Source organism: Dermacentor silvarum, chromosome 7 (assembly GCF_013339745.2).
Source record: "Dermacentor silvarum isolate Dsil-2018 chromosome 7, BIME_Dsil_1.4, whole genome shotgun sequence".
Lineage (NCBI taxonomy): Eukaryota > Metazoa > Arthropoda > Arachnida > Ixodida > Ixodidae > Dermacentor > Dermacentor silvarum.
Genome location: NC_051160.1, coordinates 73,759,023 through 73,780,339, shown reverse-complemented (window position 1 = coordinate 73,780,339; position 21,317 = coordinate 73,759,023). Strand labels below are relative to the sequence as shown.

Sequence of the window (21,317 nt, the reverse complement as noted above, 5' to 3'; positions counted from 1 at the left end):
TACCTGATCCCACCATAGATGAAGAATTATTCTTTCCACGTTGATGCTTCATCAAACATAACACGAAATTATTGTGAAAAATATATCTCCCGAGATGTCAGAAACTTTATTTGTGCCCAATTTTAATTCTCGCTTATAATGTTTACATTTATAATGTTTACCGGAATCATCATTACCGGAAAGTGTCTATTCATAAATTTATCTTGCTGCCAACTGAAAGCACTCCTTTGCTAGATTCTCATCTTCTCCTATTTATGCAGAAAAGTGCCACATCCCGGACGAGGATTGGGAAGTCCTGGCCGAGCGATTCCTGGCTCAGATGCCAAATGAATACATCTTCCCGAGAAACTCGAACAACTCGTCCAAAAGCAACGAAGTACTACCTGGCATCACCACTGGTGAGATGACCCTAACCGGCCTCTCCCACCTGGAACGATACGGAACCGTGCGTGTTTACTGCAAGAACGGCAAGCCTCTCGTTAGCGTCAGCATGGTGGCCCGCGCGCCGCTGAAGATCTCGGTGCCTTGGAAGTACTGTGGGGGCAAGTCCGGAGTCGTCGCAACTACGGCCAGTCACGTCAAGGTGTGCGTCAATTTCGAGGCGGAAGAAACCGACAACAAGGTGTCACTTCGGCCAGTCCGGGTCTCGCCCAAATGGATCGAAACGATGGACGTGAAACTGGAAGGTGCTGGAGACGTCGTCAAGACGGTCGCGTCCGTCATGGGGAAGCTGATGCCGGCATTCGTCAAGGATTTCTGGATTGAGAACCTGCCCTGGAGAATGCACAAGGTCCTCGAACAGATTAGGAAGTAAACGGACACGCGCTCATCTGAAATCTTGGCATCTAATCGTACCCGCTTTGACCCTCCAGATTTAGCCAGCCATTCCGGTAATTTCGGTTATTATAGCAAACTGATATTTGATTTCAATTCGCGCGAATAAAGGAAGAGCACCATCTCTACAATAAAATAAATACAGATGACTGATATTGTGGCATTCATTGCATTTATTCCCAGAAGATGCGAAATGGAAATAGTAAATGCTGAGGAGACCAATAGTTGACCCAATGTAATCATTCAAAATATAGAATACAGTCCACAAGTGCATTAGAGAGCGTTTTAATACACATGATGGCGTCCACCTCAACACAGCAGTAAACAATAAGTGACAAGGCAAAGCGAAAATACCAAGTGTATCGATAGTTATGCAGCAGTAACAGTGAAAGTGGCGCAACAGAATGTAGCTACAATTTTAACTAACGCACAACATCAGAATTCTGGGTTTCGGCTTAGGCACATACGGACCATGCCTGTAGAAATACAGAAAGGGAAAACTTTTGCACGTGGACAGAAGTGACAAGGCACTTGCGAACGTAACTTTCGTTGGAGCAGGAGAGAGTGTACCGCCTATAGCAGGCGTGTGGGTGAAATGTCGTGTGTATCAAGACAAAGCGCTGATAAAACACTGAATCTGAAATGCTGTCATTTGTAAAAGTATCCCGTGCACATTGTGGTAAAATGAATACCGCTACGGTATCCTGAATAAGAGTCATTTGCAAATAATAAACCAACTTACAACATTGAATTACAATCGAGAAAATCAAGTAGCGTTCAGTCTATGTAAGCAATAACGTCGTTGCAGAGAATTACAGCTTTATGTGTCGCGCATTGAATCCGCCGTTTAAATGCGCGCCTAAGTGGCTAAGCGGCGCGGGCAATCTCTGAGCTCCTACTGCGCCGAGAACTGCCGCTGGTTTTAAGTGAAAATCAAGAGTAAAGAGGGCGCCACGCTCCCACAACTTTCCGTGAGAGAGCGGTTTGAAGTAAGTTTCTGGTAAATTAGCACAAAATTGCTTAAACTGTTCTTTCGTTCATGATGATCTCTAAAGTACATGACTGCCTTTTTATATGATTGATTAGCAGAGATTTACACGAAAAAAATAACGGCACACGTCACTTCATTGAAATTGTCGGCTTTTTCTTCCGGTGGCAGCGACTATCCTTTCGTAATACTTCACGTCGCTTGCTTCTTACGCCGACTTTGTCCTGAGTAAAAGTACAGCTTTTGACACTTTCACACTCTGCTTAGTCACGTCAGCTTGACTTAACATTTCGCTCTACTGTCTCTTTTAATTTAACGCCTAATATAGATGTTGCAGACTTAACCGAGCTGCACGTACTGTTCAGTGTGGAATATCTCGCCGGCAACCTGCTGGCCCAACCTACATTTTCCTCCTGCATAGTCACATCCCTGAGCTAGGCCACTCGGCGGTGGAAGAGAAGTTCAAGCGTTCAAAAGGTCAGTGCCACGTTTCAGGAATATCCTACAGAGTTGCTATTGCAACCCCAGCCTATATCGCTCGAGCGTAAGCTGCGAATGACACTCAAATATACTCGGTTAAACTTTTGCGCGAACTTGGAGGTCTCTCCTTAAAGGAAGTCGTCCCCTGATCTCAGAGGATCGCGCACTTGCAGCTTGACGTCGCTTTTCATTTCGCACCATATTTGCCACGTTAGATCTTGTAAAAATGTTTTTGAGATTGATGTTGTTAAAGCGAAGCTATAATGTATACTAGACACGGTGAAGAACATGCACTCCAAAATAATCACTCCAGTCTAGCGACCGCTCGAAGTTTCGAAGAAAATTCACTGGGAGAACCGTTAGCGGAGTGCACTTTAAAGCCTAAGTTATAAAGGTCGAATGTGATAGTTGGACGACGTTGTGAGTGTTTGAGATGAATAATGGCGGTGTGTAAAGAATTGCCTGATTTTTGTTGATTGTGCTTTGCCGCTCTATAAAGCACTGAATAGCCAACCGTTTTAGAACTGTCGGGTCTTTCAAGACGTAGCCTGGCAGTGGCTGCCAAGTACAACTGCCAAATTAGAAGTTTTAGGAAATCTTGGATAGAAGTAACAAATTAGAAGATATCTGCCTGATTTGGGAGATGTAGTTAGTAGGGGAGTTATAAGCGTCTCCTAAGCGTTATATGCAAACTCCTAAATATATTCAAAGAAATCTTTGTAGTATTAGGCTACGTCGTGAAAAGCTACCTGCTAGAAAATTCGCGGCGTTGGAGGTGCGTTATTGGCACCATATGGAATTTCGAAGTTACAGTTGGATCCTGACGACGTGATCAATATTATAATTAAAATCTTGCACTTTGCGAGCAAACGTAAATATTTATGCTTGGAGGTTGACTGCCTTTTCCAAAAGGATTTCTGCCATAATAAATTTGAAACAACCTTTCACAGTACTTTTCTAAATTGAAATACTCATTGGAGATCAATATTGCTAAACTAGAGAGAAAAAAATATTAACGCCAAGTTTGCTGAGTATAGCCATGAAGCACCAAAATTTGTTGTAGTATTGCTAGTCATTGGGCTTAATTTGCTTTATCTCCTTTCTTTTTTTTTTTTTTTTTGGAAGGGGGTGTCGTGGAGTGCTACTGCTGTGCATGATATGACCATACATTTGTACATTTACTAGAGAGTACATTTCCCTTAAATAAATGTCGTTCCTTGAGATTATTTGGTATCAGTCTGGGAACCAATCTAACTTGTGGTCGTTGCACCGAGAGCTCACGAAGACTTACTCAAACTTATTCTCACAACGTACGAATGCGAAACTTTTGCTATAAAATCCTCTACAGTAGACATCGAGTTTTCCGTTAGATACATTCAACGTAGGTGAATTACGCTTATAATTATTTAAAGAAGCGAATGTTTGATGGTGGGGTCATTCCTCCGTCTTTCAGTGCAGCAGCTGAATGCTTTAACCATTACGTCACAGTCGCACTCATATATCTCTCGTGACAACCAGCGCTTTGAGACGCTGTGTTATATTGCACTGTATTCTCGATACTGCACTGCCTGTGAGATCGGCCCCATACTTTCCGTTACACACTTCCAAAGTGAGGGAAGTGAGTGAGGCTACAAATAATAACATCTGCTTCTGGCAATCAAACGAGAAAATGTTCAAGAAAACACCATATCTAATTGAAATAGGGCATAGTGAGGCAAACGCATAACGGAAGAAAAGATTTCGTAAAATGTAACCACGCAATTAATTTTCATGACAACTGCTTTGTTGTGCTGCGCCTGTCTGTCCGCCACCCATTACGTTTTCATTTCCAGAAACAACGAAGCGCATATCAAATCTGTCGTGTTATGCAAACTGAATGACTAATTTCATTAGGAAATAAAGCGAATGATTTGACATCCAGTGCAATTTTTTTGGATATGAATTAAAATCGATAAATCCACAGCGTCTTTCTCAGTGAACCAACCAGACCGTACGGGCTCGTCGACAGGGTCCATTTGTGTTCGTGCTTCTTGTACTGCGGGTTGTCATATGTGAGTTTTATATTACCGTGCAATATTTGGTAGCTTTGCAATAACGAGACAGTGTGCCCTAAGCCTTAGTTTGTGAGAACGTGCGACATTTATATAATTCAAATTTTAACCATTCGTGTCCTGTAACTGTATTAACTGTATTAATTTAGAATTCTTAAATGTGATGAGAGCAGTGCCAAAGCTCACAATTCTAATGCGTTAATCGAATTCGTTGCAAAGCGCGCCTGTGATAATGCTGCGGAAGCTCCTGAAGTATGTTGCTGAATGCTCAAGTATATTTAAGTGCAGGTTCAAATGGGGTCCAAGAAAATCATGACTGTTTGATTTCTGAACCAAGCTGCGTTACCACAGGCCTCTGAGGTGGATAGAAACAGCGAAAGTAGCGACAAATAATTTGCTCGTGCATGAATTGAAATGCCTATTAGCCATCGAAAAAAAAGCATTTTGGCGCATGTTGCTAAAAGACACGCCGCAGAATTCGACTAGCGCAGCCTAGAACTGTCAGCCTAGACGACCGAGAAACGTGACAAATCGCTACCACCGACAACAGCATCTATACCTTCCGACATCACAATGCTCGTGCGTTACAGCAAGTGTCCATCAAACAGCTAGTTGGCATTCGGCGACGAAACGCACCGCGCAACTCGGCTGCGCTAGAGCAAATGTCTTTAGCGGCAAAAGTTCGTGTACGAAAACATGCGGAAGAGCCGAAGAAAACTGTCTGATATAAAATTGCCACAGAGTCAAATGAATCTATGCGGTCTAATTAAAATTGATCCACTATATGTCGCACATTTGTTTCCATGAGGATATTTAACTAGCTTTTGTAGTTTTGTGGCGTAATTGCTTGGAGAACAGAGCCGGTGGGCCGGCGAATCTGCAGTGGTAGTACAGATAGCTAGCTACACGTGTACGTCGACTCGTTATATGTGTGCTGTCCTGTGTTGAATCATGCCAGTTTCTGCGAAACAAATGTCTGCGTGAGACAATGAGAAAGGCACTTCTACCATAAAAGCCGACAAACAGCTGGTTGTGAGTATTAGTGGGGGATAGAGCACGTTTCTTTTACGTCGCGCGGATTTACCTACAATTCACACACAGCTGTGTGCACAATTAACAAATGAGTGAAACGTTAGTGCTGTGGATAAATCTTGTAGTAAAATAAGTGACAGCAGGTTGTGCTATAGCATAGTTTCCGTGCAAGCTTACTAATTTAGTAGGTTTTCTCAAGCCCAGTAACTATTTTCTCTAGCGAAGGGAAACGATGCCTAGTGCGGTACTCTATACAGAGCATGATTCCTAAAGGTGCTGCTAGCTTTTTCGTCTGTTGTGAAAGCGGGACCGCGCCAGCTTCTGTTTTCTAGGCCCAGGAAGGCAGCAGAATGTTAGAAGTGCACACCTAAATTTGTAGTTACGCAGATAAACTCTTTATCCTTTCGTTTAAATGCCGTATGCAGCTTCCCCTTTATTTATGAAAATCTACTCTTTATAGCAACTGACAGCGCATCTACTTATTTCGGTACTAGTAGTATTTCTGTTCCTGAAATGAACTTGAATTGTCTCTCTCTCTCTCTCTCCACAGAAAATAATGACGACATCATCAATGGTCGTCGCCCTGCTCTGTGCAGTAGCGCTTTTACTGTTTGTTGGTCCGGCTGACAGCATCGTGTGCCCGCCAGGATACTGCCAACAACAGCAATGCAAGCCAGTGGACGAAGCTACGTGTAACGGAATAGTGAAGCCAAATGCGACCTTCTGCCAGTGCTGTCCGGCCTGCATCAAACTGCTTGGTAAGTGCATCGGTTTGTAAGTGATTGGCTGGATGAGTACTTATTGGCTTATTAAAACAGTCGAGGTCTCCGGGTTTATTCAAACCACCTGAGGACTTCTTACCATGCACCCTATGTCAAATCCACTAGCGCGCTTGCATTCGGCCTCATCTTACAGCGGCCTCCACTACCGAGAATGAAACCCACCACGTTTTGGTTAGAGCGCAAGAATCATAACCACTCATAGCCGCTGTGCTACCATGGTAGGTGGTCGGGATATTGCGCTGCTTTTCATAAACCTACGTGCATTCGTAAGGATTCATTACTGCTTACATGCATTCGTCATTGATTAATGTGATCTATGACAGAAACATGAGAGGTAGAAATAGGTTCTGACCAAATCGCGTGCATTATTATTTTTTTGTGCAAATATTGCCGCTCACATATCCACTGACTGATGGTTTGCACGCTAATGCCACCTCGACAGCTCTTTTAACCAAGGCTTGGGAACATTTTTTACCTTTAAACAAGATGGGTTTACTGCTAAATTATAAAACGAGCAATGTATGGTTGTCATTTGTCAGGTTCACGCACAGCAGCCGCCTCCTACGATAAGACTAAACATTGCTGGAAAAATCGTACGATAGACTATAGAAACGCTGTTTCAGAACGAGAATAAGGGCCTATTCAGAAAACGCTTCCTACGTAAGTTCTCCTTGCCGTTGGCTGGCCGCCATCCCTAGTGATATGACCGACACCACGTCTGACTGCCATCTGCTCTTACGAACAGCTTTACCGCGAGAGCCTTTTCGTGAATATGGGCCAAGGTTATTCAGCAATAAACCAAACTTTACATGGCGCTTCGTGTTCCCACTACGGAGGCAAGGTGCGCTGAACTTCTTGTAGAGCTTTGCACAGTGCTGCTAGCGCATCCCTATAAATAGGAGCAAAGCTGTAACTTTTGCACCCTCGTTCTGCTCTTGGTGTTCTCCTGTCTGCTGAACATCTTGCATTATCAACTGCTTTTTCTCGTGCAGGAAAAGTTTCTTGGTTCTTATCAATCTATCAAAAACAAGAAATACAAGTGGTCTTAAAAAGCACAGGTACCCGCAGTGTGACATAGTTTACCACTAGCTTAAGCTTACTTGTTTAGTTATTTATTTAATTGCTGAAGACTACAAGGCTGATGCATGTGAAAAAATACAAAGCACGATACAAAAATAACAGCAATAATAATGATATAATAATAATAATAATAATAATAATAATAATAATAATAATAATAATAATAATAATAATAATAATAGAAAATGACCAACTGGTGCAAGAGCCAGAAATCAACAACGATCTATTTGAAAATGAGAAATAATTTAGGAGCAAAATAGTTCAGAAAGCGGCGTTCATTGGTATGAATTGAGAAAAAATGCCTTGTGGCGCTAGAATAATGCAATACCATGTGGTCGTTACCCTCGGCAACACTGCGTTTCGAGGGGCGCCATGACTGTGAATGCATCTGCTTTTACGGAATTATACATATCAGACACTAAGGACACACACGATAGAAGGTAAGACTTGGAACCCTGGATAATATTTTGAATTTTCACGTTTTGCAAGAGCTGAGAATGACCAACCCTACTGCAATCCTTGTTCATTACCTGTATTAATACACTCCAAAATGGATATACATCGAAGTGCACCAACACACCGAAAATAACTTTTCTGTTCTCTTTCTGTGTGGATGCTCGTGCGCATCAAGATCTGTGGATTACGAACGCCAAACAACTGGCCCCACTCGACATATTGTAATATTATGGCTTCTTTTTGTTCCTTCAAGGTGAAAAGGAGTCTTGTTTCAGTCTTCAATTGAGAGGAGGATCACCGCCAAAAGAACAATGCTCTGATGGTCTGTACTGCGATCCCGAAACGACGAAATGCACTCCAATACCCTCCCCGTGAATCATGCTTGCCTATTTAACACGCGAACAGTACTAGCATAATGTCGCTTATTTTCGAATTTTGCGTTATCAAAATGAGAGCACTCATTTAAGGGAAATAAAGGCTATTCTGTATCTCTTGTTTGTGTGCTATCTACTTAATGCATTTCTACGGCTTTTCTCTGATCACATTTAGACTGGCTAATATCTCCTAAATAACAGGCATTTTTTCGGTGCTTTCAATAAAGCAATGCTTTGTATTAAGCAAATGTGCCCTTTGATTTCATTTGGTTAGCTCTTCGATTCTTTATTTACTTACTTCGCAACTGTTGTGTCTACAGAGAAGAATATTTTTATTTCAGGCCGAATCCCCAAACTGTCTCTTTTGAAGTATTTATTCACCAAGAAAGCCAAACCGACTGAAATCCATCTCCTGACTTTACACCGTTTAGAGAAATTTTGGCTCGTGAGACTCGCGGCACTCTCTCCCGACCGGCCATCGGACACTTTCACATAGACGAATAACACCGAGAAAAAGAAATTTATATTTCTTCAATAATGGCGCCGTAAAATATCGCTAATTCACCAGGAACAGCGAACTTCAACCATGACCACTTTAATGCGCAAGGCATCCACGATGCATTCAGCGCGGTATTTACCCCTGTAGCAAATATGCAGGCTACAAGATGTGCCCGTCCATTCCGAAATTGCTCTTATGTGCGTGCTTTTTCACAGCTGCATCTCTCTGCTGTGTGCAATTTATTTTTTTTATTTATTATGTTTGGTAACCTAACAAAATATTGTCGAGTGGTGTTGGGTTATAGCAACAGGCTGGTTTAGCCAGGTGATCAAGGCCGGCAACTATTCCGCCTGACTTTCTTAATGTGTCACTGACATCTGCTACCTCAAGTCCAGTGAACCAGTCTCTCTTAGAAATGAAAGAAGACGCGAACCTTCCTCCCAGAAATTGCCCCCTTATCATCATGATCATCTTCAGCCTATATTTAATTCCCCTGTAGGACGAAGGCCTCTCCCTGCAATCTCCAATTACCCTTGTCTTGCGCTACCTGATTCCAACTTGTGCCTGCAAATTTCCTTATTCATCACCCCACCTAGTTTTCTGCCGTCCCTCTTATGTGTATGGTCTATATATATCTCAAGTTAAAATATCCTTCAAGCTATAGATATGTTAAAATTCTCATTATTAATGTTGTTTCTATTATCATTAATTATTAGTTATAATAATATCACTTGTTTTTGGAGAAAAATACTCAATTCAAAGATTGAAAAACAAAGCAAGACACAGGCTGGCTAAGCCTAATGGCACGGGCACAACGCCTGCTTACTGTTCAGGAAGGAGGGACAAAAACGTGAAATTGGGAGATTGTAAGACCGGAAAGAGAATAGAAAATTGAAGATAATAGTATTGATACTACTAAAATAAAACAATGACAAAAAGATAGATCACGGCAGCAGGCGTCTTAGTAGTGTGCACGTTTTATACACATATGTGCGCCTTGAACGTCTAAGTGCATCAATGCATCATCTCGTCATTGCTAGGTCACAGTCTCTGCTGACTTTCACGGACTGTACAAAAAAAGCTCATTTCTTAACGACATCAAAACATTGAACTCGTTCAGAACACGATAGTGCATTTGAATGAGATGCAAATAAACTCTGTTCAGAGATCGGGGTAAATGAGTTTAGTACAGTGAAAGCGGCTTGCAAGTTCAATTGCATGTGTAGCAGAGTCCCTTAAAACAAGCAAGAACACGGCACCGCACGCCTGTGGCGAGGCAGGTTGACTGGCAGCTAGTTCTGTGCTGGCACTAGGTATACACGAACACCTGTTTTGTCTTTTTGGCGCTCAGTAATATTCATGAGAGAAAGCTGTTCAGTTTCGCTGTAACGACCTCGGCAGCCGCACATAGCAACGGCTGCCTGCGGAAATCCGTTCACGGTTGTCCCACGGCTTACGGATGGAGCGATAAGTTCTCATCCGGGCATTCTTTATTGTTTATTTGTCGCTGTTAAATAGAAATCAGGCTGTTTTCGCAGAAAAGGAGCATCAACCAGTTGGAGTTAGCGTGGATACCATGACACGTGTGCTATAGCCACCGTCGTCAGCTGCATTGTATAACGACGTGTGGCAGTGCATACGTGTCATACTGCCTGGACTCGAGTCGCAAGTGAGTGTCGCGATGTTTTTTTTTTTTGTATAGGCATCAAATAGTTCGCATTTCTGCACCTAATAGTCTTAAAGACATGTGACGCTCTCTGTACCTCTAAAATTTTACGTGCCGTGGCTAATGAGGAGCGTGGACCTCTTATCTTGTCATGAAATATAGAAACTATAAGCAATATCGGCAAGGAGATGATAACTAGATCTTTCAAATGGAAATGCTGGTTAAACGGAACTCCAGGCCCTCGACTGTTTCGTTTTGTATTTTAGCAGTGTATAAGAGCTTTCGATAATTGAAACTAAAATGTTCGCAACTACCTATAAAAAATTACAGATTCAATCTCTGAATTACTTTTTCAGGGAGAGTCACATTTATTTTTTCAGTGCCTTTCTTCTGTGAAGAAAGTGGTTCTTGCTCCACGTGCGGAACAAACCGAGTGTAAAGCCTTTTACTTTATTTTGCTAAATAATGAATCAGTCACGGACGACTTCTTTGACTTCTGTTACCAATTTAGGTGGTTCAGAATCAAGCAAGCTCAGACGACTAGCGCCAATTGTACCCTTGATAAAGGCGCCAACGAAGGTGAGAAAGAAGCAAAGGAGGTGCCGGAAAATGATTGTTGTGAAAACCACGCTTATTCGATTACTACAGCTTGGCCGACCTCTTGCTTCCGAAGGTTCGAACCGTACTTTTGGTGGTTAAAGGATTTGTTTTTGAGCTATCTCAATATTGTAAATTGTTACCTTTGGAACCTAAAATATCCAAGCTACTGCCTTCCTGCAAGCATAAGTTACGCTTGCTCCTTCCTCATAGAACTACATTTTCGTTTTTGAAGCTTTAGGTTTACTTATTTTTTATTGATTTGCCGTATCTTAAAGGCCCGATAAATGATAGTTGATATATGAAGTCGTTCAGAATACTGGCGTTTGATGCTGTGGTGAATGAAACTTCTTAAAAGATAGATATATATACTTTAGCATTGGGTAATCATTCGGTCAGTAGTACTGGCCGAATGATTTATGAGCAGATACGCTACTTGTTGGTGCTATAATGTAAGTGCTTGCGCTTTTACCTCCCGCTGTTCTCTGCTATGTGGAACTTCTACTCGAGCTACTATTAATTTACCAGCACAGGATGCGTATGAGGCCAACGTTACTGTGTTCACTTTGGGACTACCTCGTTTTGTTACACGTTTTCAGCATTGTTACTTAGGTTATATCAAAGTAAAGACAGACTGATCGACTGACTGACCGACTGAAAAAGAGCTATGGTTTATACACTAAGAGTGATTGTGGACCGCTACACAGCTCTCATTTACGAGCGTTGCTTATTAGTCCCTAGATTTCGCATTTTCCTCCTCCAGAGGCACTGCTTCGATGCTCCACTTTTTTGTTAATGTCCACGTGACCGGTCATTTGTTTGCATTTCGTACATCAACCAATTTTAATGTCTGCGCATGATTACATTCGTTCCTTTCGTGTTATTCAACGCAGCCGGCGTCTCTATAAGGTATCAAGCACTGACTAAACCTTAAATGAGCAGTATTAGCGCCTATGTTTTCCAAGAAAATGGCGAAGGCTATGGTATTGTGCCGTGTTTTGAGGGAACACATTGTTTTCAACGTCAATATTCAAAAAGAAAACTCTTTTGATCACGTGATCTCCTTCTTACTACCAGCGTTCATTCATTACCGGAGATTCCGGGATCGTTTTTCTGATAAAGTCAAAAATATAGCAATCTACAACACTCTCTCTGCGACAGGAGTTATGTTTCCTAACAAAACAAGAACTTGCCTTGGCAGGATGTAACGTCAAGCAAAGCGAATGTATTCGTCCATGTTTATTACCTATGCTTTTTCTCACCATTTCGAATAAAGCCAGTACCACGTTTAACGCGAAGCTTGATTGGCCTTTTCTCCTCACTTTCTGGGAGCTGGCTGCCGCTGTCTTGCCGAGTGGACACAAGGTGCTTTACCCGCTTAGACACGACAACGCTACCCACAATCATACTACCACCTACTAGGCCATTACGCTCTATACACTAGTTTGGCCTCTATGCTGTGACTAGGCACATAGATAAATTTATTGTGCAAATGCGTCGCTTTGAAACAGAGGTCGCATTTACGTAAGAACATTTGCGATATCGCGTCACATTTGCATTGCCATGGCGTTTGACTTATTATATGTTGCAGAAGCATTCGCGCATTTAGCGTCATGATTCCACAAAATTTGGTTTAACATTTTGGCATACATAAAAGGGAGCATGGTTTATTTATTCATTCATTCATGTACATGATGCTGCTGGCCCATCTCGGCCTAGGCAGGAGGGGTAAAACTACAAAACAAGAGAAAAAATAGGGGCAGCTTCACACTACTGGTGCGAAGACTGTGCAAACAGCGAAGATGTCGATCCCACCTAGCATTATCTCGGATCGGCTAAGTTTTCGCGAGGTTGTGCTTTTTCTCCGAGACTCGCCCAAAATTTGTTTTACGCGGTATCACGATGTGATCACCATTAGCCCGAAGAGCAATGAACAGTCAGTCAATAAAATATGTACAGTGCTGATTCATTTTTCACTGCCAATCGTCATCATTCTTTTCGTCGTCTTCCGATGTCACAACTACGGAGGGCAAATCTTCGTCCAGCGCGTCTTCACCCCGGTAGACCTCCACCGAAGTCCGAAGTCGTCTCATCCGCTCTCGAGTAGCGGCATGACGGTTTTCGCGCCACGCTTCCTCTTCTTCGGGAGTAACGCACTTCTTCGGTCGCCCCATCTTCACGGCGATGTGCTCGGCTCGGAGACGCGGGGCATTCTGTCGCCGCCGGGTTGACGCGAAGTCATTATGAGGATCAGCGCAGTGAGGTCACGGTTTAGCTCCGCCTCCGCAGCTTTGGCAAGGCTCGGCATGGCTACGCGGGGGCTCGGTTGATGACGTCATGGCTGGGCAAAGCAGGGGCGAAGCGATGCGACGCGCCCAATGACGTCGCGCCTTAGCACCGCCTCCGCAGCTGTGGCGAGGCTCGGCCCAGCGGAGCGACGCGTTGCTAGGCGACGCATGGTGACGTCATCGCTCAGCGGAGGTTTTCTGCACTCGACCGACGGACTATCCTCGAGCTTAAACAGCATCGCTGTTAAAATGAAATATACACATATTCAGAACACAAAGAAGTCGTAATAAATTTATAGAAACGTTTTACATCAGTGAAGAGTCTGTTCTGAAGAATCGATGCAGCTTAACAGTGACAACAGCAGAGTGTTCCATTCAGCAATAGTGCGAGAGATAAATGAAAATTTGAAAACGTTAGTTCTTGCCTGATAGGGAGTTAAAGATTCTGAGTGATGATGTCTGGTTAACCGTGATGCTAATGGATGTACATATAGGTCAGCGCGCAATGCGATTTGATTAGTTTTAAAGAGAAATACAAATTAAAGCCCCATAACTTTCCGCCCAAGTTGCAATGTCTGGTTGCCATGCATTTCCATGAGAGTAGAGAGTGAGCCAGTTTTACAGCACTTAGAAAACATAAACATATTTGCTTTTCGTTGAACCATTTCAAGTAAGTTAATACTGTGTTTAGTGCGTGGATGCGAGACGGTACAAGTGTATGAAATTTTAGGCCTAATAAGTGATAAGAATGCATAAAGCTTTTTTCGGGAGGCGCCTGTTTTAGTTTATGTCGAAGAGTACACAGCTTTCGGAATGTGGTAGCACATATATTGATGAATGATTATTCCAACTGAGATTGTTAGTTATTGTAACCAGCCAAATATTTCTCTTCATTAACTTCAACAAGAGGATGAGTAGGAAGACTGTAAGGAGAGATCGACTTATTTCTCTTCTTGGTAATCTGCATGTAAACTGTTATTTCATGATTAAGCCTCATGTCCCATGTTTCACACCATGAGTAAGTGTTGTTAAGGTTAACGTTCAAACGTTCCTGATCCTCTCGGCAAACGATGTCGTTATACACATTGCAGTCATCTGCAAATAAACGATTCTGTACTTGCCCTTTAGTAGCATTAACGATATCAGCAATATAAAGAAAGCAAAAAAGCGGTCCCAGCACACCATCTTGCGGTACCCCTTAAGTAACCGGTAAATGCACGAGCAGTGATCATTAAGAGAAACAGATTGAACAGAACAGAAACAGAACAGACTGGTTCCTAGATAGGTGGAATTCCCGTTTATTATGATAGAGGGGAGGCCATTTTACTTTAGAGTAAGAATTATTTATGGCGTGACAAAAGATAAAAAGGCTTTTGAAATTGGTGCAAATTAAGTTTGTTCAAATTTATTGAGAACGCTAGCAAAATCGTGAAATACTGTGGTTAGTTGTGTGATCGTCGAAAAGCCTTTCCGGAAGCCATGCCATAAACCAGTTTCCAGATGTGCGTGACCTGGCAAACTTTTTTTTTACGTGGTGTTTCTAACCAAATTATGAAGCAACTTTGAAATGATTGTAAAAATGTTAGAAAAGCAGAAAGCTTCTTATTTATTACAAGATCGAGCACAGTGTCATTTGGCTTCTAACACTTGTATTAGCTCTCCATAAAAAAAAATAAAAACAATTTTCACTTATCTTTTCAGGCTCTTAATATTTACACAAAGTAATGAAGAGAACCAAGGCCGAATTTGCCATTATAAGATCACTGGCGGTGCTCTTATTCCTTTTGATTGGCCGAATGAACTGTATCGTGTGTACTTCGGACTACTGCATCTCGCAAGGGCCATGTGATCCGGTGGACGAAGCCAGCTGTAACGGAGTGGTGAAACCCAATGCAACATTTTGCGAGTGTTGCCCAGCTTGCATCAGAGTACTTGGTGAGTCGCCCATTTCTGTAGCAAGAAAGCAAATTCTGAAACTCGCGATCAACAGTGAATTGCCATAAAGAGTTTTAAATCGCATTTACGCATTCTACCAGCGTAGCAATTCCACGTCTTTGCAAGTGGATGGAATGTTTACAATTTTTCACAAGTTTATGCGGTACGTGAGAAAATTTGACATACTGAGATTTTCTTAAGAACTGCATTAACGTAAATTGTGGGCTATGTGTTGTAATTAAAGCCTTCCTGGTAAGTCAGTGGAACTACTGGAAGCCAGGAAGTGACCTGTTTGCTCGTATTATACAAAATTGCTAGGAATTTTGAGATTGGCAACTTCCTCGGGATTCGTGCTATTGGTGACGCTATGCAGCATTGCATCCTCTTTAATTCGATATTGCATTACCAACCCTGCAGTTTGAGATTGATCGCATCCTAAAAAAATGGCTTCGGCGACGAAAGGAACTCGTTTCTGTCGGAGCAACCGCTGGAATGAGAGCCACTAAGCCTCGAAATACCGGGTGTTTCAGCGAACACATTCAAAAATATTTAAAGGTTACCAGTGGCAGATTAGCACAATTCTAGTTCATGAGCTTGTCTACTTCAATGCATAAACGATGTTTGCTAAGAAAGTAACGGAACGACAATGCATTTCTCCGCAAAGCTCGGGAATTAATATCTCGAAACTGGAGTCATCCTGCGGATTCGTTCCAAGTGGATCCGCCTTGCGAACTCCACTGCTACAATTTGTAAATTGCAATATGGTAAGGCAATTAGTTTAAAACCTAATTTGTGAATATTTGGTTATTAGTCGATTATGCATTTCCAATTTTTGTGCAAATAAAGTCCACCTCTTCGAGTAGACCAGCTCATGAACTAGAATTGTGCTCTCTACCACAGGCCACCTTTCAACTTCTTTGGATTTGTTCGCTAGAACTCCCTGTATAGTGCTGCAGTACTGGTGTCGAGATCAATGGCACGTACCAGGAGAACCGATGGGCGGTTACTCGGGCTCTCTGCCACACTGCGCAGTGCGGTTCTGAGTAATTCTTATGCGACAGATCCATCTGTCAGATGAGAACTTGGACAAAGTTGTTCTTACAGGAACAGTGCAAAATTCATGTCTGAAAAAGAGGCACTGTTCAAACACCGAAACACGTTAAGGAAATTTGCCGGGACAGTCTTTCTGCACAATAACAAGAATAAGGCTTACCCCAACGTGGCCTTGACACTTCAGGAATGACTGTAATTATCATAAATCCAAGGCGCCAGAAGAGGAACACCACGATACTAAACCCGGCCTTGATGGCCAAGTTCCAGTGTACACAGATTCCACACAGAAGGAAACAATCGTGTACTTGTTTTTTGGCCGTATGGTAAAGCCTTATACGGTTATACGTGGTCGGAAATAATATAACACACTCTATACTCTTCTAGGTAGCACAATAACGCAGTGAAGCCGTTTAGCACTTCGCTTTGATTAGGCAGGGTCACGAATCCGTTCGTGACATTCTGCAGCGGGTGTAACCATATGTGCACAATCGCGGTTTTCATGTGCTCCGTGCAGAAACCTAGTACCTCCCGATACTTAGAGTGGTTGACCTGTCTTCTTGTGATTACGCGGTCGTCTTGTTTGATTGTGGCACATAGCTAGGTAGGTGCGCGTTCATAATGGCTCGCCTGTAATTTCTCTGTGTATACATACTCAAAGCAGGCGAAAAATGCCCTTCGGCTTGCAGCCCGCAGACATCTTCCCAGCTGAAAAGTGTAGCAAAGATACACACACGCACATGTATATATATATATATATATATATATATATATATATATATATATAGAGAGAGAGAGAGAGAGAGAGAGAACAAAAAAATATAACACCAATTAAAATCCCAAATATCCCAAAATATATCCCAAATAAAAACCGAATAAAATCCCCCCTACATAGTATGAGTGCCAAATACCCATTCCTTTTATTTTTCGAGGAAGACAACCACAACACCCCTAATACTATCAATACAGCAGACACTTCAAGATATACAGCTGTCGGCAAAGCTTGCGTTATAACGGTGTAAAATGCCCTATCAGAAACAATACTTCTTTAACAAAAATATACAGCGAAGGTTCGCTGGCAAAAGTCAATCCCCCTTTGCATATTGTGAAAAGCCTCTGCGACTTCCCTTTCAGTCCTATCGTGGGTTTTTGCAGCGAATGTGGGCTGTATCGTAAGGAAGCACCCCCATCTCTTGACATGCGAAGCCATGTCGCTACCGTAGTCATTCCTTACGTGACTTCTGTCTTTACGCGCCCTCTAATTGAAGCATCGACTAGTTTGGCTCCAGTATTCCTCAGCGTAACTCAGTAGAATGGAACATATCTGTGACAATTTGCAACGAGCAGGCAAAACAGCGGTCACGTTGTATTTTTGCGCCCTCTTTTTGCGCGGTGCGGTAATGCATGAACGTTATGGAAGACCTCAATGGGACAATTTTCCACGCTTTCCTCGTTTTGATCTTTGTGGCGCATGCACTTTGATTTCTTAACTATGGCAGTGATCTTCTGGACTATGCTTGACTACGCTCTACTCCTACATTCATGCATTTTGAATTGATAGTATTGTAGTTTAAGCGCTTGTCTTCCTCGATTAATAGTATAATTTGGTAGTTGGTGCCCGTCCTGTGAATACGTGTTTGTTTGTCTTCGTTCTTTCGAGCCACAATACTTATCGCAGCATCTACGTCCAGCTACTTCAATCAAAAACTATGCTATTTCATTTGTAACAGCGAGGTCAATCTGTGTGGAGGTTGATTAACTTTATTAAATACGTCTTAACGTTCACGACGTATCCGGAAATGGGCGCTTTTTATTGCTTACTTCTGTTATTCTGTGGACTGAGCATGAGGTCCCGGGTTCGCGTCTCAGTCGCAGCGGCCGTATTTTAGAGGAGGCGAAATGTGAAAACACTCCTGTGCTTATGGATAGGTGCATACTAAACAACACCAGGCGGTCAAAATTAATCCGGATCTCTCGACTATAGAATAGCTTTAGCGTTGCGTTATCACGTTAAACCCCGTGAATCGTTGTTCTTTTCAACCAAAGTTAAACAATGTCATCAGTGTCTTTACAGTTCTCGAATTTTCTTGACTGTGCTTGTATTTTCATTTCCAGGTAAAGATGAATCCTGCTTCCAGTTGTTCCTGAGAGGAGACCCACCAAAAGTGGAGTGCGCCACAGGCTTAATCTGTGATCCCAACACGGCCACATGCGTTCCAATATTGTCTTTTTGAGTACCGTAGATTCATCTGGCACTGTTAGTACTATGGAGGCATGTCGATAGCGAAAAGACGCCACAGCTAGGATGATAAACGGCAATTATATTGGCGATAGGCAAAACCAGACAGACATTCATGTAGAAAGAACGACGGACGAAGACAAACACCCGTATTGCCTTTCTTTGTTTCTGTAAAGTTCTGTTTATTGGCAATTACACCCTTCAGTCAGAAATTGGAATGCACTGTTGCTAACTGTGTGAAGGTTACATACTTTCTTTACTAAGCTTTGCGCACTCCGTTGAAAAGAACCCTATGTTAGAACGATGATGCATTGTGCGTATTTTAGAGTCCTCTTATTTAGAGAATATTTAATTATGAATTTGTTGTACAGTCAAACAGTGCCCTTTTTTAATGGGAAAATTTGAATCACCGGTCAAAGCACATCCATAAGTTATTCATTCATCGCTGGCATGACAACAAACTTTTTTTTTGCCATAGACGACGCCACGCGGCACCTAAAACACCTGAGTGCAGCATACTCAGCACATTCAACCAATTTGAGTACGCAAATACATGCAAAAATACAGCTTCACGATGTTCCGCTTGAGCACCTACAGCTATACAATGAAACACTTGTCGCGGACCTGCCTTGACCTTAAAGGCCAACTAACGAAACCCATCTGGTAGGGAGGAGACACTGTAAATGGTTGTTGAATTTGGACGGTGACCATAAAAATTTTGAAATAACAAGATGTTCCGGCTCCCGCGGGGAAGCCCAAAACGTCTTTTATTTCAAATTTTTTTAGAGTCGGCGTGCAACTTTCTACTTCTTACAAAGGCCAAATACAACGAAATTTCTCTTTGGCTAAATTTGTCATAATTGAGTAGCATATGCCCCTGAAGTGATCTCGGCAAAGCCTCACGGCGGGTAATTGTCTTGTTTTCTTATTACCGAGCCCTTAAACAGCACCTAAACAGACGACGGGTGTGCCTGGTGGTTGTAGCTGTGAAGTTCCAGCACGCCACCTCGGAGATTTTTCAGCGCACAGCGGGCAGGCATGGGCGGCGCCTTATTTTTAAAAGCACGCCAAGGTAGCCCGCATTCTCAGGCGTGATCATGTGGTCATGCGGTCATGCATCACTTTCGGTGAGCGGTAATGACGGCATTTTTTTGTTTCACGTTCAGTATCAACAGCGACTTTAGCGAGCTGCTTGGGAAGCTTCCGCTCGTATTTCAAACGTCTAGTTTTGCATATAGGCGCCTCAATCTAAACTTCCGTTGCGATTAGCCTTAAACCAGATTCGATGGCGCTACATGCAAACAATGGTAACCTTCATTTAACGAGGTTACCGGACTACAATTCTTAGCTTCATGGGCGCAACCTCGGAGAACCTACAAATGTTTGTAGCCGCAACATGCCTGAATTGGTACACATAAGCATTTATGTCGTTAGGTCAGCTTCTGAGGTACAAAAAAGTGTACTACGAGTGTTATATTTACCCGATGCCTAATATCAATAGTTTATCGAAGGCCAAAATTGTGCAGGAATGCAAAAACAAATCACGGGCACAAATGTTGACATCGTGACTAAATTCAACAGACTCCGTGTAGGAATGTTCTACAAACTATTCCAGCCTGAAATACATGTACGGTAACGAGAGATCTTTCGGAATTAGCGTAGAATGCGATGCACTGCTTCATTGATTCATATTCTTCAAAGCCAAGAGGAGTTGTTTTGGTAAGTTTCTGTGTCACTTTAGTGTTCACCGGTTGTCAATTCATCCCTGGGAAACGCAAGACCCGGCTAATCGCAGTTTTCTTTCTTACTAACAATGTTACGCGTCTATTATTGTTTTCACGTAGTTTCTGCTCGAGATGAGGTGAACAGGTGTCTCGGTGAAAAGCACTGCGTGCGTGTTCACGTAATATTCTAACCTCCACATACGACACCATTATAATCAGTGAGTGCCAAAACAATCACACAGGTTGACAGGGCGAGTCAAGGTACAAGTGCGAGCAGTGTAGAGCGGAAAGAAACAAGGTATTTATTTTGCCTGGGATACCTTTATTCACTGTGTTCTGCGTGTATCTTAAGACCAATCCATATGTTTTGTGTACATACATACATACATACATACATACATACATACATACATACATACATACATACATACATACATACATACATACATACATACATACATACATACATACATACATACATACATACATGAACTTCACCATGTCTGTAGGTAATAATGTGCAATCTGTGTGTTTTCACATGTTGAACGCTGAGTACACACCAGACCGTTTTATCTGCTCTAATGACGGCTGTAGCGCACCACTTTCTTATGCCGGAATATAATCGGGTATGTGCATCCGTGTAGTCTGCAACAAATCGAAGCGTCTGTCAAGGCACCATTTTCATTAACAATAAAATTGTAATATCGAAGCTTCCGCCTGCGTACATTAGGTTTTCAACAATGTGGCTAACGAAGGCAAACTCGTTGATATATATATATATATATATATATATATATATATATATATATATATATATATATAAACGAATTCAGCGCATACACTACGAAAACATAGAGGCAGCCATCGCCATTGCAACTGTGCCGTCACGGTGTTCCACAGCGTTCGCACTATGCATACCGGGGGTTGCTGGGTCGAGACAATTTGTGTGTGAGCGAAGGCGATCGTATTGATAGGCCTTCACGTATCCCATTGTCAACTTCTCGACATAAATGGCTGCTTAACTGTGTGATAGGCCTTCCGAGGCATTTGTTCGTTTGGTGACTGCTGGCACTCCTTCGCAAAACCACGAAAAATTACACACGTTCAAAACACATGTTGCAACCTATGTGAAGCGACGCTTTCGAGAAGTCGTTTATTAAATTGTTTAAAGTTCAATGTAATCAGTAAGCTTTTTTTTATTTTCATCCTATTCAAGATTTAATCTCCCACAATACGTATGTT

The 21,317-nt window shown here is 42.3% G+C and overlaps 2 protein-coding genes across 5 annotated transcripts in view; both read left to right on the top strand.

The window, feature by feature from the left end:
* The window catches only part of LOC119459581 (uncharacterized), a 140,441-nt gene extending 139,454 nt beyond the window's left edge, over positions 1–987 (top strand). For both annotated transcript variants that reach the window (XM_049670873.1, XM_037721290.2), the window contains exon 3: positions 261–987. In XM_049670873.1, coding sequence (XP_049526830.1) covers positions 261–814 — 554 coding nt within the window. In that variant the 3' untranslated portion in view covers positions 815–987. The remainder of the gene's footprint in view (positions 1–260) is intronic.
* A 760-nt stretch (positions 988–1,747) lies between these two features.
* On the top strand, positions 1,748–19,169 carry LOC119459580 (uncharacterized). Of its 3 annotated transcripts, none has more exons than XM_049670867.1 (4): positions 1,748–2,299; positions 5,936–6,143; positions 14,967–15,062; positions 18,228–19,169. In XM_049670867.1, exons 2-4 carry the CDS (start codon positions 5,942–5,944, stop codon positions 18,344–18,346), a joined length of 417 nt encoding a protein of 138 aa, XP_049526824.1. In that variant the 5' UTR covers positions 1,748–2,299; positions 5,936–5,941; the 3' UTR covers positions 18,347–19,169. The 3 variants fall into 3 exon arrangements, 2 of the variants coding, with proteins under 2 accessions (XP_049526824.1, XP_049526825.1); XM_049670868.1 differs by lacking the exon at positions 1,748–2,299 and adding an exon at positions 3,833–3,911; XR_005193688.2 differs by lacking the exons at positions 14,967–15,062; positions 18,228–19,169 and adding an exon at positions 7,957–8,217 and having other exon boundaries at positions 1,749–2,299.
* The last annotated feature ends 2,148 nt before the right edge of the window (positions 19,170–21,317 follow it).